This window comes from Borostomias antarcticus (genome assembly GCF_949987555.1).
Source record: "Borostomias antarcticus genome assembly, chromosome: 9".
Classification (NCBI taxonomy): Eukaryota; Metazoa; Chordata; class Actinopteri; order Stomiiformes; family Stomiidae; genus Borostomias; species Borostomias antarcticus.
The window spans coordinates 12012779-12040575 of NC_140242.1; the positions used below are offsets into that span (position 1 = coordinate 12012779).

A 27797-nucleotide genomic window follows, 5' to 3' on the forward strand; every position below is an offset into this window, starting at 1 on the left:
CAAAAAGGCAATTTCTTCAAGTAATGTTAATGTGAAGACAGCACAGTTCACTGTAGAAAAGAAAGTGAAGTACATGGTCCTTTCTATCACAAATGATGGTGCTTTGTTGTTGATGTTATTTTTGGTGTCATGTCCTCCATTAAAGTCTAAGAGTCGTCATCGGTTTTGACGACGTGATAGAGGGTGACGTTGAACAGCACCTGGTGTCCATTATTCCAAGCATAGAGTGCCCTTTCCCTGGCATTGTAGTCGAGCATGGAGATATGAAAGTACTGATTATGGAAGGGGATGTCTGTGTACTCGTACGTCGACGTCTTGGTGGAGTACGAGTAGTAGACCTTGGCGCCGGTAACGTGGGAGTTGGTCATGTAGAGCGTTCCGCAGATCATAAACGACTCGCCCGCGTTCCTTTTGGAATATTCTGTATTCCAAGTCTTCAGGATTTCCAGAGTGTCCGGATCTATCTGGGAGATGACGATATTCCCGGCGTTCTGATTGGTCGCGTACACTACCCATAAACCCAGTTCGTCTGCCATGATGTCGATGTCAGAGTAGCCCCCCCACGTGTACGGGTACATGTTATGGAAGCCGGCGTAATCCAGCGCCCGCTGCACCAACACCTGGCCTGTCTCGAAGTTGTACTTGACAATGATGTTGCTCTGGTACTTGTTGTAATACAGGGATCCGTTGTAGACCACGTGGTTGGTCCCGTCCCACTTGGACGGGAGGTTGTAGGTTCGAGACACCACGCTGGAGACAAAGTCGTCCATCGTCTTGTACTCGCGCACGATTCTGCTGTTGGTGTAGCTGTCCATATACCAAACCTACGTCCAGACAGACGTGGTGGGGGTAAGTGGAAACCGCAAACTTACCAGCAGAAAGCAAACACAATCACAGACCTACTTCTTACAAGGTCACCTTTTTCACCAGCGGCTTTAAGAATATTACATGGACTATTTCCCAGGCTTTATAAATCAGAACATTATACTGGGCAAGAGAAAAGCAATCAGACCCCATCTTGGAAAACGATCTATGAAAACCCAACAGCATGATATTGGTCATAGGCAACCTTTTGATTATCATAATAAATTATCCTTACTACTCTGAAAACATAACAAAGATGTTATACACCAGGTAGCACAAACCCTTCACACCACTACCACACAAATACATGCACGCACGCACATACAGTACGCAAACTCACCCTGTTGTTTCTCTGGGATGCTTGTGGATCAGTCATCCAGGCTCCATAGCGGGTTCCAGATGTCTTTATTGTCACAGGTCCACTGATTTTCATTAATTTCCCACACGCTGTTAATAAGGAAACGCAGCGATAAGATGTACGTTTCCTCGCCCCCCCCATTTCTAACTAGATTTCTCAAGCCAATTTCATGCCTCTGCCAGCGGAGAGTTCGGCCTATGCGGTGCATATTTAAATACTACTGGCTGAAATATTACCTTGCCTAAAGTATACCGCTGGGCCTCAATCATGCCAATGTAGCAGCAACTGCACGTCCCACTAATGCATTTTGGTAATCTGTATTTCAGATTTCATCACTTTAATATGCAAACAGTGAAACGGTGTAGGCTAAATTAGCCATGGTGCACACAGTGTTTAAGTGTTACGTGTGTATTATCCCCAAATACCTACAGAGAAGGCATTAATGGATCCTGCAGTGTAATTTTTTAAGATTATATGCTTACAATAACACACGAGAGGGAGTGGCTTTATCGCGGTTACTGGCACGGCTGTGCTGCGGCATAGATACGACGAGAAGCAGAGCCAATAATCAAGATGAAGCACGACCTCGAATGCTTTTATACAACAGCACTGCACTGTTGTTAAATATTTCTTTGAAAAAGATGGATAAGTAGAGTTCAATTTTGCTAAATTCACGTTGCTTTCAGCACTCCTCAAATCCAAAATAATTCTCCATTGTTTACAGTTTCTAGAGGTGAATGGACTGGTCCTCAACGTAAGCAGAGCGAGCTAGCAAGCTAGCGGCTAATATAAACTCTTTTAAAGTGTCTCCGAAAGTGTCAGTCCGCTTTCAATAAAAAAAAAAAACACTTTTACCAATGACTTTTGCCTACCTGTTGGTATATTCGCCTTATTCACCTCAGCTGCCATATTGGTCAGTCTGATGTAATGAGGGGTGTGGATGCGGAAGTGCCCATTGCCTTCAATGTTAAAAGTTCGCTGTAAAAACACCACTTCAAGAACCGAAATAGTCAAAATAACAGGCTGAATACACTATCGCGGTTACAAACTCATCATAACCAAACTCCGATTGTTTTTCACTGCTGTTGTTTTCGCGTTTGGAAATACATCGGAGTGAATGCAGATGACGGCTAACTATGGCTCATTCACCTCCATGTATTTCCAAACGCGAAAACAACGGCAGTGAAAAACAATCAGAGTCTAGTAATAATGAGTTTGTAACCCCGATAGTATATTCAGCCTCTTATTTTGACTATTTCGGTTCTTGAAGTGGTGTTTCTACAGCGAACTTTTAACATTGAAGTCAACGGGCACTTCCGCATCCGCACCCCAGACTGACCAATATGGCTGCCAGGTGAATAAAGAAAATTGTGGTTATTAGTACGGCTTAAAATGCTTCTTGGGCAATCACAATGCATGGTTGGAACTCGCTGTTGTATAATTTCTTGCGACTCAAAGTTAGACTTATGGTTGACATACGTATACACATAACATGAAAAACATACCAGCACATGACAAGCTATTGCACAGCCATTGCCTCTCACACAGACTGCCCCTCATGGTCAAAATCCTATTTGAAATCCTTTTAAATACTTTAATTGTTTTTCTTGAGTCTGCCTTCAGTGTCAGGTAGGCATGGTTAGCGTTTTTCTATTTATTTATTTTTATTTAAATTTTTTTTTGGGGGGGGGGGGGGGGTGGGGCAGCCCAGTGCTTCCTTTGTGCCAGACAAGAACGGATCGAGTGCATATAAGTAATTGAAATGATTTCAGATGGAGTGTCTCTCACTTACTGAGCTTCCCCATGCAGTTGCGGAGCTGGCTGTCCAGACGCAGGACCCTCTGGTAGAGCTCGTCGTAGTCGTAGGCCCCCATCTCCTCCTGGAGGCCCATCAGCACGGCCGACAGGTTCCTGATCTCCTCCTTGAACTGGGAGATGACAGCTGCATCCGTCTTGTACTGCTCCAACACGGGGATCAGAGGCTTCAGCTCGTCCATCTTCTCCTTAAGCTCCTGGGGGAGGGAGGGAGAGAGGGAGGGGGAAACAGTGTGTGTGTGTGCGCGTTTGTGTGTGTGCGTGTTTGTGTATGTGTGTGTGTGTATGTATGCGTATTTGTGTGTTTGTGTGTGTGCGTGTTTGTGTGTGTGCGTGTTTGTGTGTGTGTGTGTGCGTTTGTGTGTGTGTGTGCGTGTTAGTATGTGTGTGTGTGTTTGTGTGAGAGAGAGACAACGCGAGGCAGAGCGACAGGGAGGGAGGGAGAGAATGTGGTCTGGATTAGAGTAACGGCCGAGCGGAGAAACATTTAAGACACTTTCTGTGAGATGAGAAAAAGTTGTGTAGACGGAGTTGGAGAGAGTGAGGCTGTCTCAGCTCTGGCTGTCCATTAATTACAACGGACACGTCTGGTTTGGAGAGGGACAGCTGAATTGTCTTTAAAGGCTTAAACTATCGACTACCACACTGAGCAAAATGGTGAAACATATCAATGATGCTAGACCCATGAGAGTTCTTACACTGGTACATTATGTACAGTAAGCTATACTAACTACGTTACTGCATGCTGCAGATCTCTCTACGGGTCTGGGACACTCATGCTAAAAGCTTTTCGAACCCCGGCCAGTGATTGGTACCCCTGAATTCTCGGGGGTGGGGGGAGGGGGCACCAATCAGTAGCGATTTTCGCTTTCTTTGCACTCCCACCCAACCTGGCACTGCCCATCTTACCAGGCCCCACCCATCTTACCTGACTCAGACTCAGTAAATATCACTTTGAATCGCTGCACTCCGCATATCAACTTTACTACATTAAGGCCTTAACATTAACACTAACTTAACTTCACTTATTTATGATCATATACAACGGCCAATATTAAAGTTTCGTCAAACGGTGCACTCTCGAGACATAGGCTGCGTTCCGAATCGCATACTACCCTACTATACAGTATGCTAATACAGAATGTAGTATGTCCCAATACATAGTATGCCACATGCAGTATGGCAAAAATGCCAGGATGTGATACTACATCCGGTCGTATTTTGCAGTATGCAAGCCAGCAGGCTTCTCTGCCTATTCTGACCCACAATCCTGTGCGCAGCGGAAATTACGTCACGTGCGAGTCGCGCTGGAGGCTTTATTATGAATCCTGCGGCGCGCAGACAGATGTGCAATGATGGCGGACGCAAGCGGCAGCGGCAGCGGCAGCGCATTCAAGTGTAAGTACAGTAACGTCACTACATATTTGTAGCGACTCGTGTTGTGTGTATAATTGAAACATTAAAAGATACTATTGCTGCACGAAGCTAAGTGGATAAATGAGCGCAAATGTAAACCTATAACCTCAGCCAGTGGCCTAGTGGTATCTATAGTGGTAGCTACTAGCGTAACTTACTTCTGTAACATCAACTAGCCAGCTAGTTAGCTAGCTAGCTATGTGGTGCACTGAAGTTAACAACGTTACCTCTCACTCTTCTCATCATTCGTCAAATTTGCCAAAAAGTAGAATGCAAGCCAAGTCAGTATAGCTAGCTATGTAAGGTACGACCATGGATGTATTAATAGAACGTTTGACATACCAATTCAGCTCACCAGAAAATAGTTTGCTGATAATGCACGAGCCTATCCAGGACGTCAGATAGCTAACGTTAACTAGGTAGTTGAAGTACTAGTCAGTCAACTGCTTTGTCTCACTGGAAAACATCATTAATTTGTTAGGGACAGATGAACATACTGAGAAACTCATCCAGTGGAGGATGGAGAAGGAGGAGCTGTTCACTGAGAAGAGAAATGCAGCAATAAAGGGGTTTGAGTGAGTAACACCTGACCCTATTTTACGAAATGTGATGAAAGGAGCATTTGTCATTGCTGGGCATGTTCCTTGTCCCCTTAGGATGTTTGTGGTCGAGCATGGCTTGGAGGGGAAGGTGACACCAGCCACCATAAAAAAGAAATGGGAGAACCTCAAACAAAAATACAAAGTCAGTCACCAGTGTTGTGTGTATGCCTTCGATTAGCCATTTACTATGCTTTAGTGTCATTAACTAATCCTGTCATCTAATTTGCAGGATTTGAAGTGTCCTAAAACAGGGGTCAGCACAGAGGGAGGGGAGGCAACAGCAGCCTCCTGGAAATGGTATGGGGTGATGGATGCTGCATTGGGCAGTAAGCCATCCATCACCCCACCATTGCTAATTTCATCAGCAAGCCAGGAGGCTGTTGATGTCTCAACTCCCTCTGTGTCTGATCCCATTCCTGTGGAGGACGAGTGTCCTGCTATACCACCACGAAAGAGAAGGAGGGAGGGAGGTCAGTCCAGTAGCAGGAGCAGGAGGAGAGAGGAGAGAAGAGAAGAGGAGGCCAGGAGGAGAGAGGAGGAGGCCAGGGCTAGGGAGGAGGAGAGGTACCAGGAGAGCAGGAGGAGAGAGGAGAGAAGAGAAGAGGAGGAGAGAGAGGAGGCAGCCAGAACAAGGTATGACAAATACAAGATGGTGTGGACTACTCCAGTCTCCCTCAGTGTAACAAGATTGTGCTGTATTTTTACTCTATTTTAAATTTTTAGTGTCTTTTACTTAATTACTTCTATTTTTTACTGTACTATGCACATTTGGGAGCTAGCAATTGCATTCCAGTGCATATGATACCTGTATGATGTGCACCTGACTAATACAACTTACAAGGGAGGAGAGAAGAGACGAGGAGGCCAGTAGGAGAGAGGATGAGTCTCGGTCAAGAGAGGAGAGGCGGGAGGACCGCTTTTTGGCACTACTGGAGGCACTCGCCAAGAAATGATCATTTAGCTTTGTTTGTTTTGTTTGTCTTGTGTTGCAGCATGTTTAATTTAATTAGCTTCATTTGTTTGCTGAAAATGCCTCATTAAATGTTTCGACCAACTAACCTGTGCTTACTTAGAGCTCAATCAGTCAAATATACTGTATCCTGAGTGTTGAATAATTGTTGACTGACAGGGGTAGCTTGGCCTCCACTGGACTTGAAATGGTCTTTCAAAGCATACACACTTTTTCCTTCAAAGTTACAGGTGAAACTGGGACAAAGTGATGTGTGGATTACACAGTACACAAGTCATGATTGATCATTAGATGTAGTTATGATTGATCATTGGATTTATACATCACACGTGTTAAACAAAACATAATGCATAATGGTAGCTTGGGAAAATGAGGGTGACAATACAAAATGAAGAACAAATTAACAGGCATCAAGCTTGGTTTTGGTGAAGAAACAATGAGGTGTGATGCTGTGTATCCTAATGTTGGATCGTGTAGTCGTGTTCTTGGAGAGCTGGAACACAGTCAAGTGGTGCAGACACTGCTGCAGCCAGGAGATCTCTGACACCTTCACCTGCTTCCACATCCCTGTTTCCAGGTTCTGGGCCATCGCCATTCTCTCCTGCCTCATCATCATCTTCCTCAGGCTCCACAATGTCGCCGTTGTCTAGGCAGAGGTTGTGAAGGATGGTGCAGCAGGTGACGACAACAGGTGCAAAGGTGTGGCTCACTTCTAGGGACTTGAAGAAGATGGAACGCCAACGGGTCTTCATCATTCCGAAACAGCGCTCTATGATGCCCCTGGCTCTGGACAGCTTCTTGTTGTACCTGGCCTGCACAGCGTTCTGGACAGGCTCACGGTAGGGCGTCATCAGACGGATCGGGGCAGTCAGGCAGGGGTAGCCACCATCACCCAGGATGCATCTTCCCTCTGGTGGGTAGAGCTGCTGGGAATAGACAGGACTGTTCTTCAGCACACGGGCATCGTGGACAGACCCAGGGAAACCACAGAACACATCTATGAACCTGCCACGATGGTCACAGATAGCCTGGAGCTGGATGGAGGCGAACAGCTTCCTGTTGAAGTAGCAGTTTGCATCCTCTGCAGGGGGCTTGATTCGTATGTGGCAGCCGTCGATGGCACCGACTGCCACGCGAAATTCTGGAGAGCCCGCTAGCCGGGCAAAGCCAGCACCCACTTCCTCAATGTGGTCTGGTTGAGGGAAGCGGACGATCCTCTTCAGGAGCCCAACCACTGCCCGGCTGACCTTGTGTATGGTCCTGTGGACTGTAGTCTTGAGGATGCCGAAAGCCCTAGAGACTACCCTGTAGGAGGCTGCATGGGCAAGCCAGTACAGGAACATGAGGACTTTCAGCTCTTTTTCCCAGCCATGTTCAGCTTCCAGGGTAAGGGCACCTGTGAGTGCTGCTATGGATGCTCTTGACAAGCGGAGGTCAGGGCAGAGGTTGGACACGCCATCAAAGTAGAGCTGCAGGATGGGTGCATTGGGGTTCAACTGGCAATATGTTGTAGGGTGGACATCCTATGAATATTAGTATGGTGATTGCATGTGAAATGAATGGGAAATAAAAAGTTAACTTAATTGCATGAATGGTTTATTTCCAGTTTGAGATACAAGGACACTACATTACGACTGCAATGATCTGATTATATACTGTCACATATCAAAGTTTGTAAAATGTAGGTTCAGTCAACTAAGTTACACAACAGAATTGCCAAGAATGTTTACACTAACGTTACTAAGTTAAATGTGAGGCTGCTTCACATGCAGACAGGACATAGAATGACAATGACTGAAATGCATTATGTAATTTTACTGACGTGGATAAATACCTTGATCAGGTTAAAATGTACAATTCAGTTCAAACTACATACATTGCAAAGGAACAACAGGAGAGCTCTTGTCCTCCGACGGTATTGGCGTCTCTGGCTAGCTCGACGAATGGCGTTCTCGTGCATCTGCAAGGGATTTGCTGCGCCAACCATTTCGAATCTTGCGCGTCTCTGCGGACAGCTGTGGGCGAATGTCGCTTTATGGACTGCGACGGATGTCGTCAGATTTCAGGGCGCAATGTCATGACAGAGTAGTATGTCCCAATTGGATGTCTACTGCTTGCAAAGTACGTACTTTCTAAGGGCAGCTGTAGTAGGTACTGGTAGTAAGAAGTAGAAGTATGCGATTCGGAACGCAGCCATACTGTAGCCCATTGCCTCTAACACACTCAATGGATCCATAGGTACATAGACAAAATCCCTCAAATATACCATAAACTCTCGTTTTCCAAGACAGGAAACTCACAGAGTGGTCTCTGGTGTCCGTTGATGTTCTGACCAAAAAATTGCCACAAAGTATGCTTCAAATTGGATTTTATTTATCATTTAGCAGAACTATTTTCACTCTCAGTACTGTACATACGTTTGTAAACTTCCGCTTGAAAATTGGGGGTCTTGACTGAGTTTGGAGGCTACCGTTGAAGAAGAAGAGCCGCATCCGAGCCACACGTCTACAGAACAACAGCAACAACAAAACCAAGTTGAGAAGCCTAAGATTACTTTGCAGCTGGTATTTCATTGATAGTGTTAGGTAGAAGTGTTTGTTGATTAAAACAAATATGGGCCGTGGATGAATCTAAACATCTCTGGCTTTGTTATGTTTGTCAATCAAAACCAATGTATATATTACGATCAATAAAACCCGATCAGAAGCACGCTTTGTTTCGATCAACGGACACCAGTGACCACGCGGTGAGTTTCCCGTCTTTGAAAACGAGAATTTCTGGTACTTTTGAGGGATTTTGGCTATGCACCTATGTATTCATTGAGTGCGTTAGTGGTGACCGGCTATGTCAAGACATCTTGAGAGTGCACCGTTTGACGAAACTTTGATATTGGCCGTTGTACTGTATATGATTGTAAATAACCCTACTGTATAACATGGCTTATAATGCTAAATTCAGAACCTGTCCTTTAACATTACATCAAGTGGAAGATATTTTGGACTGTGCACAGCTAGACGTTTGCCGTTTGCATTCTTTCAACAAAGTGAAAGATTCTATCGACAATCTGTGTTTGAAATACTTGTTTCTCATTGCTGCTACAAACTGCCACACTTTCAATTTTGACCCCTACTGTAGATTCGCTCTCGGAAAATACGCTGGGATGGCGATGTGGTACAGATACAGTACCCGAGGGGGGGGGGGTCTTAATTCAGCCTCACAGTGACACACCATTGTACACACTAAACACTTTATACACTGTGCATGTATAAAAACGTGTGCAAATGCCTTAATACCCGCAAATAAATTTACAAGATGATCCATGAATGGTGTGCATGGAGGATTGCGTCCTTCAAGTGCGCAAATTTGCACGCTCTATCCAATTAGTACTTTTGGTCGAAATGAATATGCTATAATAACCCTAGCGTGCAAAATATAGGGGGGGGGAATGCAAATACATAATTGCAGCATATGCTCAGTGACTGATCAACCCTGAAAGCAGTTTCAGTGATGATATTTGCATTTGCCATTTAATACCTTTGAAGGGCAGGTACTAATTCCTTCACTGTGCTCTCATTTCCAAGTTGCTACATGGCAACTTTGGAGATGGCTGCTTTATAGGTAACTCAATTAGGAAAATATTTGAGGTTACAAAGTCTACTATCTGCCATTTTTGTATTCATTCATTTAAAAAAAATAAAAATAATTCACACACAAGGGTTATTTCCAGTGTCTTGTGGTTCTATAACGTTACCACCGTGCCACGGTCTCATGCTAGAGGGAATAATTTAATTGGGGGCCAAGCAGCAAAGCTGCATTGGCCACCATTGAGTTTGTACCTTTTCTTATTGGAGACAAAGCAGCGAAGTTGCGAAGGCCTCCATTGTTCTTGTACCTTTTCTTATTATTTATTTCGTTCTTTCTTCTTTATTCTTCTGCCATTGGAGTCTATGGCAGCCCATAGAACCATATGGTAAAAAGTTGTGAAAATTGCCACACTCATTCATGACAGTCCGCTGAGTGTTTTCACCAAGACCCATGTCCACAGCTCGAACGCTCTAGTGCCACCAACGTGTCAAAGTGCACGCAACTTTTGACCTGTAAGCCCGATTTTCAAAAATGAGGCACCGTTGGATTCCTTGGCTCAAGCCGAGTTCAACGCACCCTATGACATCATTTTCCACCATATTGGATTTCCCGCCATTTTGTACTTTGTGAAAATGTATTTCCTCCTAGGTTTTTTCACCAATCTGCACGAAACGCAGTATGCACAATCTATAGACCGATGTCCACAAAAGTCTTACAGGGATTTTTGATTGTCCATTGCGTTCGCTCGTGACAGCCAATCAAAATTGGCAGAAAAACAGAAAAACAGGAACTGGGGTCATATCTCAGTAATGTTTTAATCTATCAAAACCACATTTGGCACAGTCATCCGGGAAACACAACCATGACATCTGTCACCAAGCCTCATGTTGACATCTCGTGCACTCTAGCGCCACCAGCGTGTCAAAGTTGGAGTTGCGTTTATGCCAGTAACTTTTGAACTGTATGTCCAATCTTCAAAATTATGGTAGCAATGGATTCCCTGGCTCATGCTGAGTTCAAAACACCCCATTTTCATTTCATTTTCATTTTCATTATTACTTCATTTGTTTGATTGCAGAATGCAAGGAACACTTTTGGTCTTCTGCACAATTTCACCGGTTTCAGAGTGGTGAAAGGCGCATTTTGGAAAAAGTCACATTTTCTAAACTGCCATCCCTCTTCCAATTCTCACAGCTCATACACATATTATATATCAAAACGTTCACACGGCTCTTGGGATTCATAAAATCAAAAAAGCTAAGCTCTCCAATGTATATTTGATGACCTCCGTTCATCCAAAAGGCATTCTTATAATTATTGTAATTATGCTGCCATGGAAGTCAATGGCAGACAACAGAATCATTGAACTTGTTGTCTTTGATGCGCTGGTGACACGTCCTGCTTGGCCCCCACATTGCTGCTTGCAGCTATATTTATTCTTTCTTCTGCCATGGGAGACTATGGCAGCCCCTAGAACTGTATGGTAAAAAGCTGCGAAACTTGGCACGCTGATCGACCCAGTCCCATGTCACCAAGACTCATGTCCACACCTCAAACCCTCTAGCACCACCAATGTGTCAAGGTTGGAGGTGCGTTTAGGCATGCAACTTTTGACCCATATGTCTGATTTTCAAAAACAAGGTACCCTTGGAATCCTTGGCTCAAGCCGAGTTCAACGCACCCTGTGCTGTCATTTTCTGACATATTGGATTTCCCGTCATTTTGTATTTTGTGCAAAACACTTAAAATGTATCTCATCCTAGGAATTTTGACCAATCTGCATGAAACTGGGTACACACAATCTCTAGACCAATGTCTACAAAAATGTTACAGGGACTTTTGTTTTCCGAAAGCGTACGCTCGCTACAGCCAATTGAAATTGGCATCAAAGCCGCCAAACAGGAGGTGGTATCGTATCTCAGCAACGTTTTGAGGTATCAAAACTTCATTTGGCAGACTCATCGAGGACATTCCCCTGTCCCCTGTCAGCAATTCTTATGTCGACACCTTGAACACTCTAGCGCCACCAACGTGTAACATTTGAAGGTGCGTTCATACTTCAAAATTTCAAAATTCAGGTGTCGTTGTATTCCTTGGATCAGGCCGAGTTCATCGCAGCCCATAAGGTCATTTCCGCCATACTGGATTGTCCGCCATATTGGATTTTATGAAAAAGTCTAAAAATATTTCACAGGGGACAAATTTCTTCGAATATTCACCATAATAAGCACAGATGATCTTCAGACCAAGTCTCACAAAAGCTGTCAGATGGATTTTTGAATTTCTAAAGCGTTTGCCCGTCACAGCCAATCAAAATCGGCGGCAAAGTCGCCTAACAGGAAGTGTGGTCTTCTCAGTAACGTTTTGATGTATCAAAACAACATTAGGCACATTCATTGGGGACATTCCCCTGTCCCCTGTCACCAAGTCTATGTCAACATCTTGAACTCTCTAGCGCCACCAATGTGTCAAAGCTGAGCTGAGCAGTATGCCTGATTTTCAGAACTGCGGTATGGATTAGAATGCGGCTATGGTGCGTTTCACTTGTTGCCTTTGATGCGATGGTCGCACTTCCTGCTTGGCCCCCATGTCGCTGCCTGCAGCTATATTTATTATTTTTATTTTTGTGCGCTGCAGTAGGCTTAACTATTATTTCATTTTGCTAAACTTTTTGTTCATCAATCAGGCTTCGCATAAGCAACGGTAGGCCTGTTTAACTTTTATAGACTGTCAAATAATCCTGTATGCAATGCTTTTTTCCCCAGGTGTGGGTCGGGATAAATTAATGGTTGTGTGTGAGTCGAGGGAGGGGGAATCCAGTCTCATCATAGGCCAATGTAATCCTGATAAGTGTTTCGTTTTAGGTTTGGTTAATGTTTAATTGGTTAACCTTGCCCATCCTTAAACAGAACCAAAGAATCATCTCTGTTCATATCTCATGTTCCTTTTTAGGTGATCTTAGGTGGCGCGTATCCCCTACAGCCCTTCCTCATGATTCCAGTTCTGTAGCCTGCCCAAATACTCCCGGGGAGCGCAGATACCCATATCCGCACGAGTGTCCCTTTGGCATGTTGCAAAACAAAATAATAGTTAAACCTACTGCTTTTGCATGTTCGCCCCTATTCCATGGTGCAATTGTGGGATACAACACGCAACACCCCTCATTTAAATAGGGCTGTCTTCACACTTTTGCACCTGTTGTCATTCATGCAATTATCCTCGATAGATCACCTGCAAAATGCATTCCAACTAAATGTGCAATCTGAAGGACTGCCAACACAATGTTGCACTCTTTATTTGGGATCTTACTCTAGTAGATAAGGGCCACAGCGCGCGGCGACACGGCACACAGCGCACGCACATGCAATTTTCGTTGGTTGCCGGTGGAAATTGTTCCCTGCATTTCTCCCTTCCAAGCTGTCCTCCTCCAGGGGCAGCCAAGTGCTCAGTCAGGGACCGGACTAAAGAGCATTTGTTTTTCTGCATGTTTTTCGTATTGGGTTCTTTTGGAGGAAACCCTTGCGAACACGGGGAGAACATGCAAACACAGAAAGGCCCAGAGACCTTGCTGTGAGGTGACAGTACTAGGTACCACACCACTGTGCCAGAGAGACTAGTATAGTGATTGGGGTTTGCATTCTCACCTGGAAGTTTCGAGTCATGAGGGTCTTCCTGTTGTCTTCCACCTGTCTGAACTTGGTCCTGAGGCCTTTCATTTGGCTCTCCATCTTCATGACGTACTGGAAGTCTCTCTGCGTCCGCAGGTTCAGCACCTCGATGGACTGGGACATGTTCTGGACCTGAACACAATCACACGGAAGAAAGTAACACGATGGTGAAAAGAATATTAACATTTAAAGATTAGAGAAAGTAAAATTATTCACCTCTAAAAAAAGTATACAGTATACAAAAAGATTAGAGAAAGTAAAAGTATACACCAACATCAAAGGTGTAGAAAGGTCACACGCCTCAAGGTAGTCATTGCTGAATGAATATTTTGACATGTGGAACTAATACTGAGGTAAATGTGAAGTGCACAATCTGGTGCTTCAGGACACAGGTAGCCTGACACACAGACTGACTTGCCATTTCGTTTCACGGCACTATTCTGTCTGAACAGGCTCCCATTGCAGCCGTTTTCCCAGATGGGTGTTGCTGAAGAGGAAGTCCTCAGCGATTAGTTCATTCCCCTAACAACCAATCACAACATTTGACATCGCATTCAAAGGGCGCTGATTGGCCTGGTTGGAATTTCAACTGACAAAATCACTCTGGACGAGAGCTTTTCCAGACCCTGAATCGCATTTCAAAAATTAAAGTGGGCATGCGATTCAGTGGCTGGTGCCAGGCAAGGGCACATGGATATCTGTTGCTTTCTTATGTACGTATGTGGCTTGCAGGATAGAACCCTTTACCTCGGAAAACGACTGAAAAACATGAACGATCAAGCCTGACTAATCTGAGTCTTTAACAGGCCATTACAAATAGCGGTGCTATGCACACAGTATATTTGTGTATTGATACAGGCGAAAGCGTTTCATTAACAGCTGAGCTATTAATCAGGAGTACAGATATTAATGGCTTCCTAAATCAATTATTGCTTTGGGATTGAAATTACTTCTTCTTTGTCGTGCGGGTTAGATGTTGTGTCTTCTCCCCAGGCTCGGGGCCGAGGGGCTATGGCCATGCATTCCATTGGGTGTCTGGTATATCGGACAGTCCTGGATGACATGTTTGCGGTTTGTTCCTCGGCGCCACACTCGCACGCCGCATGGGATACCAAGCCCCATCTGAAGCGTCCAACGCCGGTCCAGAGGCGATTAAGAATCACCCACGCCGGTCTAGGTAAGTCCATCCTGGGAGGGGAAGGACTGGCGGCTGGGATGAAATCACAGAGTCTGGAGGTGTTTGCCTCAGATGTAATCCGCCCATCCTGCCTCGCTGATGTTAAGATCTCTGCATTGCTGCAGGAGATCCCGTGCTGCAGGCACAAAAGGGTGTCTCGACTTGAGATGCTGGGGAGGCTTTGCTGTTGCAGTGAGCCTGTCGTGGAGCAGGTAGTTAAGCTCCACGGCCCGGCAGGTGAGACGTGCTGTGGTTCCTGTGCGGCGGAGGCCAGCGGGCTGGAAGCCTGTGAGGATGTCCACAAGAGTAGGATGCAGGCATCCTGTCACGATGTGCAAGGCTTCGTTGATAGGCAGGTCGATGAGGCAGGTGTAAGCGCTGCGACACCAGACCGGTGCGCAATATTCACTGGTCGAGTAGACCAGCGCTAGGGCTGCCGTACGCAGTGTTGTTCCCGAGGTATATCGCTAATGTCTGCAGGTCCTGGCTCAAGGTCTCCTCCATGGCCTGCCAGTCTCCAGCTGAGTACACCAGCGCAAGGTCGTCTGCATAGGCATACTTCCTGGAGACTGTGGTCGGCAGGTCGTAGGTGTAGATGTTATAAAGGAGGGGGGCGAGGGCAGATCCCAGGGGGACGCCATTCTTAAAGTCGCACCGAAATGGATGTTAGGAATCATCTAGCTTCCGTAGTTTGACGTATTTCCACCTGAAACAGGCTGCAAGGGCGGGACATTCCATTGGACGAATTCCATTGGAACTGTAGTGAAAATAAATCTGATCGAAAGTAAAGGATTTGCCAAGGTTCGCTCAAAGAGGTTAAGTCTGATTTATTAAGAAAACATACGAGTGCAAGGACTTCAGGATAACGCACATGAGTGGTTCATCCGACAGAAGTGCAACAGAAAGGTGTTGCGTGGTCTTATATTCAAGCAATACACAGGTATGACGCTTCATACATGTCATAATAAATGGCAGACGTCATCAACAATGGTCAAGAGTTCAGACACGTGATATTAGAAAGGGCGGTAAATCTTGAATTGGTTTCAGGTAGGGACAATAGAACAATGGAAGGTTACAAAGTCTGGAGTGTGTCGACCTCCTGGAGATGCCTTCCTGTTGTAATGATAAAACCACGGCAGGGGTGTTCATCATTATAAAAAGTAGAGGACAGGAGTGATTGGAATGGCAAAAGGTAGTGGACTGTGAACCAATAGGTTTAAGAACAAAAGGCTGAAATCTGAAAGGGCTGAGGCCAGTTGTCTCTAAAGATTCCATGACAGAATGTAGTCAAGCGGGCGGGATATTCAACTCTTGAGGCGGGACATAACGTTTAGAGGAATTTATTTGTTTTTGATTGACAGGGTGGATGTCGTGAGATTATTGGCCTAAAATCTAAGGTACCTGGTGTCGTAATGGCACGTGACCTACCATTTTCCAGGAAGTAAGAAATTATATACTTTGATATAAGATTACAGTAAAAGTAGAATTTTGTAAAAAATGTTGGCATACATCGTTGAATAGGTGAACACTATGACCAAGTATGTGACCCAAAATGGGACAGAATGCATTTGCCATTTCGGTGTGACTTTAAGGTGTCGCAACCTGCTTCGCTGTCCGCTTCCGGTTGTGAGGGTGAAGCTGCGGTTTCGGACAAGATCCATTCCATGATCATGCTGACCATGTGCCTGTCCGGCAGCAGGCAGAGCAGCTTGCAGGTGAGGCCGCAGTGCCATACGGTGTCGTAGGCAGCTGTCAGGTCTACAAAGACGGCTCCGGCCTTCTTTTCAGCCGAAAAGCTGTTCCCGATGTCATCAAAGTGACTTGATCTATGGGCGATCTCTCGCGTCGGAACCCGGCCTGCTCCTGTGGGAGCAGCGGATCGATGATTGGTTTGACGCGGCGTAGATGAGACGCTCGAGAATCTTGAAGGGGATACATAATAGAGAGATGGGGCGGTGACTCTTGGGGTCCCCTTCACGCTTGTTGGGCTTAGGGATGGCTAGGGCTCTTCTCCAGATTTTGGGGATCTTGAGTTGGCGCAGGCAAGAAGAGAGGAAGGCTCTTAGCCAGGACTTCAAGGCAGGCGCGGCATAGAGTATAAGCTCCGGGCAGATAGTATCTTGGCCTTGGAGCTTTCCCTGGCTTTACATGCTGGAGGGCAGCAGCGAACTCCTCCGGTGTGAATTACGTGTCAAACAACTACAAGTCGTGTACTTTACTTAAGGGAAACTATAGCCTACAATGGTTAACATAACGGGGCAGTTTTCCGGAAAAAGATTATGCCATGGAAGTCATCTTTACATTTAGTCCAGGATGAGGTTTTAATCGAAGTCCTGGAAAGCAGAGTACTCTGACCATCTATGATAAGGTGTCTAGGTGACCTTGGCTGTAAGTCAAGGGGGGGACGCTGTTTAGATGTGCCGCTCCGTTCTGCGCGGCATGTTGGATGAAGTCATGAAGGTCACAAGATTCCATTGAAATTAGTGAGTAGCGGCGTCTTTGCTTGCTGTCCATTTTCATAGATTTATTCTAATAATTAAGAATAGAGTAGTCGAGAATGCCAAGGTTCATCTTTGTAAGTCAAAGCTGGCTACTTCTATTCCAGATAGTTCACGAGTTTGCAAAGTCGGGCTCTCAGAGGGAGAAAATCCACAGATTTTTCAAATTTTATTTTTTATTTAACCTTTATTTAACCAGGCAGGCATTTAAGAACAAGTTCTTATTTACAAAGGCGGCCTGGCAAAAAGCAAAAGCCTCTTGAGGGAAAGGCCAATAGTTACCCTCAAACACACCATTATAAACACTGTGGGTACAACCCATACATGCATATGCAAAACTTCACTAACCAATTATCAGTGAATAGGCTACAGTAGGTCTGACGGTCAACAGCTGAACTGTACATTTACAGAGATGAAAGACAATTGGGAGGACGGGACCCCTGGCGGGTCTCCTGCCAGAAAACTTAGGCAAACAGGAGACAGCTGTTCTATTGTACCAAAGGAAGATTTCTTATGACAATGTCTTCAACAGAGAATACACGTATTTGTATGTATCTATTACACCCTCAATCCACTCCACCAATTCCTAAATCTTTTGTGTGTGTATGTGTGTGTGTGTTTACGGGTGTGTAAGTGTTTTACTACCTTGGGGCGGTTGGTTGCCCCGTCACTCCAAGGCCCCTGCGGTCGATCGACGCGGTCACGGCTCTTCTCTGTCCCTGGCAGTTCATTCCACCACTGACCACTGATGTCAGGACAGCAGAGTCACTGCCCATCTTTCGGCGCAGGCTCAAAACTCACCTCTTCAAGAAGTACTACCAGGATCCTCCCTCTTAAGCACCTATTGTATTTATATTTTGCTACTCTTGCACTTTCACTTTAGCACTAGATTATGCTCTTAGTCACTTGTTTAGAAAGGAGATGCACTTGTGAGTTCTGGCGAGTAGTAGTACAATGGCAACCTACGTTAAATGTAACTATTATAAGTCGCTTTGGATAAAAGCGTCTGCTAAATGACTGTAATGTACCGTGAGGTGATGTTTAGCTACCTTCTCCAGCAGCTGGCGGAGCTGCCGGCTCTTGGCGTCGCGGGAACACAGGCTTTGTTCTGGCGCCACCACAGTGCAGATACAACGACCGTCAGCATCCTGGGCAGAGCTGTACACCTGCCAACCCTCTTTAGGCCCGATAGTCTGCAAGACACACACACGCGCACACACACATACACATACACACAGACGCACACACAGTCACACACACACACATACATACACACACGCAGGCAAGCACAGACACACACACACACAGAGGCACGCACAGGCACAGAGGCACACACAGACACAAGTAGACACGCACACATGCGCGCCACACACGCGCACACACACACACAGAGGCACGCACACAGAGACACAAGCAGAGACACGCACATGCACACGCACATGCACACACACACACGCATGAGATACCATTTCATCTTACAAATGTGTTATATTTACAGTACAAAATAAGGGTACCATGTACAGTGAAATGCTTAGCTGGCCTACGACCTACTATACGACCCTGAAACCAATTGAACTAGCTGCTACTACAGTACAGTAGGTCATACCCTCCGCCACCAATGATGGGCGAGGGCCATGTACTGTAGGTCTATCCTGACACTCGGACTGAATTGCCATTTTGTTTCACTTCATTATTCAGTCTGAACAAGCTCCCATTGCAGCCATTTTTTCTGAGATGGCTGTTGTTGAAGGAGTCCTCAGTGATTAGTTCATCCCCCTAACCAATCACATCGCACAGTTTAATTCTGTCATTGCACGCTGATTGGCCTGGTGGAAATTCCTACTGAGAAATCAGTGTGACGAGAGCCATTCCAGACCCTGAATCGCATTTCGAAAAAGAGGGCGTGCGATTCAGGGTCTAGAGCCAGGCTAGGTCTGATTCTACCATGTTTTTTTGTTTGTTTTTTTAAACAGGTAAAGAACTTGTGGAGATGTAAAGTCTCTTTTTCAAGAGAGACCTGGCCAAGGACAGGACAGCATAAAAAAACACACATTTTTAAATCGCTGGACATATTTCCGACTGGTGTCAGACAATAAATAATAGCGACGCAAGACGCTGATCACAACTTCCTTACACCGCTCTGCTGCCTTCTGGAGCTGCCCGGTTCTATCTCACAGTAGAGCACACAAACAAACTGAACCGTAATGCTATGATGTGATATTGGTATGGCTGAACGCTGCTTCCCCACTCATTTCAAATTGGCTGGCTTGCTAGAAGACAAGCATTCAATTCAGGTCTGAACTCTTAACCTCAGCTGTCCATCCCATCTTCTTAATGCTGTTTCAGCTCACACAGAGAGAGAGATAGAGAGAGAGAGAGAGAGAGAGAGAGAGAGAGAGAGAGAGAGACAGGCAGGCAGAGAGAAGACAGAGATTGCTTTTCATGTCATACCGTATCAGGATGGATTGGATGGTGGCTTAAATGTACAACATAATTAAGTCCTTGCTGTGGAGGTAAGGCTCGAGCCACACACACACGCACACACGCACACACACACACAGACACACACACACACACACACACACACACACACACACACACACACACACACACACACACACACACAGCTAGGAGCTTATTTTACAATTAGATAGCTGATAGAGTCAATGCTTTATTATCACAGGTAATGAACATCCAGGGCTTCCAAAGTGTTCTTAAGAAACAGATTATAATGTACCCACACATCCTGCTTTGATAGCGCCTGGTGTGGCGTGTTTTGAGGAGAATATCAATATTGTATTTATCTGTTTCATTTGATCTGGTTTTAGACGCCCCTCTTCAGTGAGAAATACACAACCTCGGATGCTTGTGCGGATAGTAAAAAAGTGCTGGTCCACTGGGGACTGCTTCACTGGACAATATTTTGTGAGAATGATTAATGGCCATGCTGTGGTGTGCATCTCTGTGAAGCCAGAGTAGCCTTGGAGCAGGTCCTCCTCTATCTAACTTAGAGGCAGCTGGAAATATTGGACTGTCTGCAAGGTTGAAAAGGCAAGGCAGTTCCTTTTTAAGCAACATGTTTGAAATAAGCTCTACAGATGTAATCTTGATTTTTTTTAAATCACGATCTACAGTAAGCAGAGGTGAAATAAAATTATTATCCAGTAAATGATTTAGTCTACATGATAAGTCTACAGGATTATCTTGTGCTGATGTACAGTACAATTTGTCACATAATTTGTGATATGCTCGTCTGATTCACCCGATGTAGGTATTGGGGATAAGCCTTGTCATTTGTTTATTACTGCACAATCAGTGGCGACGGAAGATTTTCACGGCCCAATCAGATTCAATCCAGAATACGTGAAACAACAACAACCTAGCAACCGCTCCGCCAAAGACGATTGTGATTGGTTTAAATAAATATAACGTTATTTCCCCCCTATCTCCGAAAGGTAATGAATGCATCCAGACCTTTCTCCAGCGCTGGCACAGCGTATACGAAGTGTGGAGATCAGTCTGGCTATGTGAGACTAGTGAAATACTAATTGTGGTTTAGTATGAAAGGCATGTAGCCTACGATAGCAGAGCTAACACCAGCACCTACCTGTCTTCAATACTGTACACATAACAGACATCGTGGAATAGTTCAGCTCTGCATTGAACCGACAGATGAAATTAGAAAGAAACCCTTTAATAAATGCAGGAACACAAGAAGAGCATTCCTGCACATGGACATCAACACATGCACACCCTATGCAGGCACACACACACACACACACACACACACACACATGCATAAACACTGTCTGAAAGATAAACCCATAGATATCAGTCTTATCCAAACTCCAGTTCCTACGGGTGTATAGAGTACCAGGCGAACCATAAAGAACAAACAAGGCAGCCCAGACTCCACTCTTCCATTCTCATGATGAACATCATTATTCATTTGTACTCATCGATCAAACTGTCTAAACAAAAGCAGCTTAGGTACTGGAAGCAGCTGGAGTGGAATGAACATGTCCCCTGCTGTAATTGATGATCATGCTCCTTAAATGAGTTAACATTTGTGCTCTATCGGTGGTGGACAAGATGAAGTTGTGTGTGTGCACGACGTCCCTGAAACCAAATTTATACAGGCGTTTCAGTCAGCCGTGTCCCGTCTCCACATGACAAACGGTGACCTCCAAAACACATTGGTGTAGAACTGTAAGAAAACAAAACAGCGACCGTAATGACAACAGCTCCTCGCCTCAGAGCCAGGGGGTTGAGTGTGACGATGGGAAGTGTGTGAGGGATTAATTTCCTATAGGCGTGTCCTGTCCCTGCCTCTCTCTGACCCTGCAGAAAGATGGAATAGATAGTTCAGCAGCAGCAGCAGCACTGCTCTTCTATGGACGCACGATTTCTCATCCACATCATTACTTCAAACCCTCCTGTCCTCCCAACGTGTTTTCTTGCCGAACGAGCTGACATGTCTGCTATGTGGACATAATGAAAGAACCAACGACAAATTGGCGATCAACCGTTATCTTGCTCTAGGCCATAGTTAATGGCATAATGGTGGACTGTCTAGAATACTAAGTAGTGACCCCAAAGAGAGTTACATCATTATATTGACTGTATAAGGGCTGGTTAAATACTAAACATCAAATCATGATCTGCCCTCTTGTATGGGGTTTTAGCCTACAGGGTGCACTTCTTGTATACTATGCCCACACGTAGCAATCATCAGCCAATTATTGACAAGGTTAGCGCATTATTAACGGTCGATCCATTGTGGCAGTAATTTGATTGAAACGGCAGCAGGTCTAATCCATTTCTCAGAGTTTAGTGTGTGACGATGATATGTCTGTCTGGTACCGTACGGAGGCTGTGTCGTCAATTACCCTCGTTAAAGCAGGAAGAGAGGAGAGAAACAAGAGCTACGCCCCCAGGTGGTTCCAACACGCCATCACTCTGGAATTACTGTCAGAATGCCATTTGTTAGTAGACTCATAATCACCCAGGAGAATGAGGAAATAAAGTTGTTTGGCCCTCTCTACGGTGATATCAGGTGTTATCTATCAACGTTAAATCATTTCAGTTGACTGTGGACTCATGATGGATAGGGCGAACATAGGACAACTGACGCTAAAGTGTTTCACTTCACTACCTCCGCCCCAGCAACAGTGCAGGGCGAGAGGTAATGTTTTTTGTGGCATCTGTACGTCCATACTGTACGTACTCAAAAACTACAGCACTGATTTTCATGAAACTTGGTGGAAGGGTGTAGCATGGGTTAACCTAGAACCAATTACATTTTGGAGCGGATCCAAATTACGGGCCGGGTCCATGAGCCACCCAAACACAGCTGGCTATTCACCCCCCTTCATTTTTTGGACCATGTTTAAAGGTGTCCTAGTATGCTAATTTTCATCAATTTTCAAAGTCTTTGGGGTCCCCAAAACATGTGAGTATTTTTGCTGAAAATACCACTCAGAATAAGCGTTCTAGCATGCCTCTATACCCCTCAGTTGACCATGAGATCAGATTGAGTGGCTGCAGAGACTCAAATGTACATGCAAAAACAATGAAAAAGTTAGTTTTGCAAATGTGGACCCCATTAAAAAAAAACTACCAGACCGATTTTCATGAAACTCGGTGGACAGATGTAGCATGGGCCAACTTAGAACCCATTACATTTTGGAGCAGGGGGCGGGGTCCACAAGCTGTTTCTTTGTTTGCTTGTTTGTTAGCAGGATTACATAAAAACTATCAGACCGCTTTTCATGAAACTCGGTGGACGGGTGTATAGCATGGACCAATTTAGAACCCATTCAATTCTGGCGTGCACAGAGACACAACATTCATTCAGGGGCGGAGATGCGCTTCACGTGTGCTCTCTGAGCACTATTTCTAGTTTTGATCCTGTGCTGCTTTATCCAACTCCATCCTGCAGTAAAAAAAACATATATTCAAGTGTGTGCTTCCGTATCTGCACCACTTGTCACATGGCAACAACACAGCAGAGATAAAGACACGTAATCCAAGAGAAGCTGACATATTCCTCCTTACAGTACATTATATACAGTGCTTAATTGCAGTGTGAGTTATGTACTTTATACCTCTGAGCTTTAATGTCAACTCCACCACCTAGTGAAACCTGGCATGAGTACACTGCGCATTATAAGTAACGACTTTAAACCGTTGCCCCTGCATTGTTTATTTTGGTTAAGTTGGTACATCATTAGGCCTGTCCTTCTTTACTCTGCTCAGAGGGGAATAGCCGGCCCGAAATGTTCTTAAGTACTGACAGAGATAGAGACAGACAGAGTGGGAGCATGAGTGAGAGGCAGAGAGAGAGCGAGAGCGAGAAAGACAGACAGACTGAGTGGGAGAAAGAGTGAAAGGCAGAGAGGCAGAGAGAGAGAGAGAGAGAGAGAGAGAGGGGGGGGGGGTAGTGAAAAAAAATGGTGCGGGGGAGGTATAAAAACAACAGTGTGATGATGTCAGAGTGGAATGATGAGAATACGACATCTGAAGACATACAGGCTAAACCAACATGGAGGCTCAACAGTGCTGTATGGAGCACGACAGACAGAAGAAGATTTCACCCCTCACATCTCAGCTTTCTCAGTTGAAGTCGTCACACTTTAGGGGGTTTGTCCCCAGCATCCTCCCTAAATTCTACGCCCATGGGTGAGCCTGTGGGAATTGTGGCCTCCGTTTCCTGTTCTTAGCTGACAGGAGTGGCACCAGGTGTGGTCTTCTGCTGCCGGTAGCCCATCTGCTTCAAGTTTCGACGTGTTGTGCTTTCAGAGATTATATTCTGCATACCTTGGTTGTAACAAGTTATTTGAGTTACTGTTGCCTTTCTATTGTCTCGAACCAGTCTGCCCATTCTCCTCTGACATCAACAAGGCATTTTCATCCACACAACTGCCGATCACTGGATATTTTCTCTTTTTCTGACAATTCTCTGTAAAGCCTAGAGATGGTTGTGTGTGAAAATCCCAGTAAGCAGTTTCTGAAATACTCAAGACCAGTCCGTCTGACACCAACAACCATGCCACGTTCAAAGTCACTTAAATCCCCTTTCTTCCCCATTGTGATGCTCGGTTTGAACTTCAGCAAGTCATCAGCTGAATCCCAAATCGCGCACTTAGGCGAAAGTGCAGAGCACTCGCGGCCTTGTGGCCTTACATGCGCGTTCCCGCTAAGTCCACAAGGGCTCAGGGTAGTTCCAAAACGGAATCGCTAGGTCCACAAGTGCGCCACGCCGCCATTTTGCGCACTGTAACCGCACTTACCGAAAGTCCGCAATTTCACGGACTTAGGAGCAGAAAATACCCACAGCCCACCGCGTCTCATGTGACAGTGCTTGAGTGCATCCGAGTCATGATCCGAGTGCATCACACATAAATGATGACATTTGCAGATAACACAACATTTATCTTGAAATCCACATGCTGCAAAACATATCCCACCCAACCAATTTTTTTTATTATTATTAAATTAAAACAGACGTCAATCGGTCAATTTGCAGAGCTGAAGGGAGCGTCAGAGCAGCCTCTGCGTCAGAGGAACGCGGCAGCCAATGAAAACGAAGTGGGAGGGGCATTGAGCGAAACTGGGAGTGCTGTCCCATTTAATTCACGGCCCTGCACCCTCTGGCCCTTCCAGCTGACGTCAATTAAGTGCTCAGGCCTCAGGCCACAAGTGCGAGGGGCCGCAAGTGCGGTTTGCGCACTCAGATTGGGATTCAGCTATCTTCACCATGTCTACATGCCTAAATGCAATGAGTTGCTGCCATGTGATTGGCTGATTAGCTATTTGTATTAACAAGCAATTGAACAGGTGTACCTAATAAAGTGGGCTTGGGAAAATGTAGTCCCAGACACGACCATATTGTTTCTACACAGGTGTATCTATTCGTCTGATTGCATAGGATTCTATGCAGTAGAGCCAATCAAACAAATATATACACCTGTGTAGAAACAAGATGGTCGTGTCTGGGACTACATTTTCCCAAGCCCTATAGCCTAAGTGTTCACTTGAGTGGAAACATGCAATGTGCATGTTGTGTATGTTTGCTTGTGTACTGGTGTGCCTGTATTGCTATGCACAACATCCCCTTCTATTACTAATCAAGCCTTTCCAGCAATGGATAATGGACATCCAGGTGTGTATTGTCGTTTGAGATCATAAGACTCCAATTCCCATCCTTTTATAATCATGATGAATCAGTCAGCTGCCTGGCAGACAGCCAAGTGGTAGTGTTTCAGGCCATGCATATTTCATTCATTGCACTTAGACTTTTTGAACACATTTTTCCTCTCAGTTAAAAAAAATCCCGTCTGCAGCAACAGTGTTTTAGAAAATCTGTCCACACAACACAAAAATGATTTAAAATTTAAGCATGTAAGCATGCCAGGCCAGTTTGTAGTGATAACGTTGAATGTCGAACATCACAGAAGAACATGGTGAGCATGTGTATAGTGTCTCCTTGAGCGAGTAGTGATTTCAGTCTCGGCAAACTATAGGCTACGGAAACGATCATGATGTCAGTGTTTTCCATACGCTCCGTTTCACCCGCCCACAGTCACATACAGTGCAGTACATAAAATGTTTTTTTAATCATATCCAGCCTGGAAGGCGTTTTTCAAAGGTCCTGTTTTCAGTGCCCTGAGACTCTGTTTTCTGCCGTTTTCATGTGGGGCCTTAGGAAACTAGCCTACAAGCGAGAATAGCTGCAACAACGACGTGCACAGACTGAGATGGGTGCAAAAATACATCAAAATGTATCTTGTTACAAAATACAAAATACCCCTCAAATGAATGTAGCAAAATGAAATACAAACTACTGGTGCCAGGTAATGTATGAAGATAAAATACTCTTTTTTTTTGGACCAATATGGACAGTTGGATATTATTCTTTGAATAATTTAAACCATGAGAGGCTGGATGTGAAGCGGATCCGGGTGTCCTGTGATGTTACCCACTGTTCTAGACAGCTACATTGCGGCAACAGTGCAGCTAGCTTACTGGCTCACCTACTTCTTTAGCCAACTGCCACATGCATCGATAGTTTTTATCTTTAGCATTTACCTATGTCATTCAACATGTATAGCTACACCCCCCCTCCCCCCATAAAAGAAAAAAATCTATATATTTTTTTCATATATATATATATTTCTATATTTATAATGTAATTATTGCTGTTCAGATAAAGTGTGTGCATTCACTGCCTTGGTCAAGCCTAAAAAAACATGCAAGCTTGTTTTTCTTTTCATGCTTTGTGAATCATGGAGAAAGTATTGAGTATTTTGAAAATACAAAAATTACTCCACTCCAAAAATATTGTTACAAATTCCTTGATTGCATGTCAAATACAAATTAAAAAATACTCAAAAGTAATTGAAATACGTATTTCAAATACAAGTAATAGAAATACTGCTGATCTCTGGACGTACGCGCATGGCTGGTGCATGCATAGGGTCCATGCATGTGTAAGATGGGGACATTTCTGTGGACACTGAGGACCGACCGACAGAGCGAGCTACCGACTAAAAAACCTGTTGGAAGAGCTGTGTGGGAGAAAAAATCATCAGTATCCTGGATTCTTTGAAGATTACTAGAGCCAAAAACAACCCAAAACTGAGGCCGAATGTGTTGCTGAAATGGTGGGCTTGCACTAACACATGCTCCATTATTTCACCTTCATTATTTCATTATTCTTTACAAGTATTATTCAGCCACACGTTTTTGTCTGTAGTTTTCAGCCAGACCGTACACTGCGCCCCCTGTTGGTCAAAGTAGGTTTTCAGCAGCAGATGAGTGGACAGCTCCACAGCGCGCCACTTACCGCTGTAGATGTGGGCGGCGGCGCCAGCCCAAGTTCAGACGCGCATGTTACCGATTTATCAGTGACTGTGCACTACAGTAGTAGCCTACTGTACACCACTTAGCCACCTTGTTAATTTCCATCTATAGCTATGGACTTATTAGGCTTACGCGATGACATTGTGAATATAGTCAATAGAAAACATGACTAAACTGTATTGTTGAAATGCGGATTGCAGCATAGGCTAAGTTTCTCTCCACAACCTGATGCCACCATCTTTCTTGACATTATATCACACTTTTACATTTTATATTGTACACAAGAAGGCATTGTTCACCAAGACAGGATTTCTGCTACAGTCTGTTACCAATCTAAAAAAAAAGAAAAAAGAAGAATTTAAGAGGGGAAAGCATTAACTCAGAGATGTGCACTGACTGCGTCAAAACAGTCCAACAGTGGGCTAGGCAATAATCTGGCAATAATCTGCATGTCTGTGGGCTCAGGTTGAGGTGCGCGAATCCCTGACAAGTTTACGATGTTCAGTTGCAAGCCGAGCTCCAAGTCATAAAATGCAATTTAGGGGCAAAATATCTTACTGATCATATATATACCTGTTTATAATAAGCCAAGTGTTTACTGACAACACAATGCATGCACCAACGTTCATTCTAAATGATGTGATTTGAGTAGGTGCTCTGCTCTTATAGCCTATATATATAGCCTATTATTTAGAAATCTCGTCGACAGTCACGGTGAACACTGTTTGGATAGTTATTGCATGCAACGCGCTCAGATCAGTCTAGCCTATAATGAGGTATAATTGAAGAAGGGCAATATTAAGGTATTACTTTGGGGAGGGGGGTGCACCTTGCAAATAAAAGTAAAGCCACCCATAGCCCGTAGGTTACGCCGCGCATGCCATGGCAAGATATGACCGGCCAGGACTCACCAGTGACGGGTATAATCCGAAGACGGTGAGCAAAACCACGGGATACAGGACGGTCAACAAGACCCGCAT

At 44.8% G+C, this 27797-nt stretch overlaps 2 protein-coding genes across 2 annotated transcripts; both read right to left on the reverse strand.

Moving 5' to 3' along the window:
• Nucleotides 1-146: 146 nt before the first annotated feature.
• Nucleotides 147-27797, reverse strand: olfm3a (olfactomedin 3a; the record flags this gene model as incomplete). The annotated part of the gene is made up of 6 exons (XM_084443107.1): nucleotides 147-824; nucleotides 1205-1311; nucleotides 3015-3234; nucleotides 13255-13410; nucleotides 18003-18146; nucleotides 27729-27797. The coding sequence occupies 6 exons, from the start codon at nucleotides 27795-27797 to the stop codon at nucleotides 147-149; spliced, it is 1374 nt and encodes a 457-aa protein (XP_084299233.1).
• LOC311313345 (uncharacterized protein) lies at nucleotides 23672-24042 on the reverse strand (the record flags this gene model as incomplete). Its single annotated transcript, XM_084443469.1, has 2 exons — nucleotides 23672-23764; nucleotides 23992-24042. The coding sequence occupies 2 exons, from the start codon at nucleotides 24040-24042 to the stop codon at nucleotides 23672-23674; spliced, it is 144 nt and encodes a 47-aa protein (XP_084299595.1).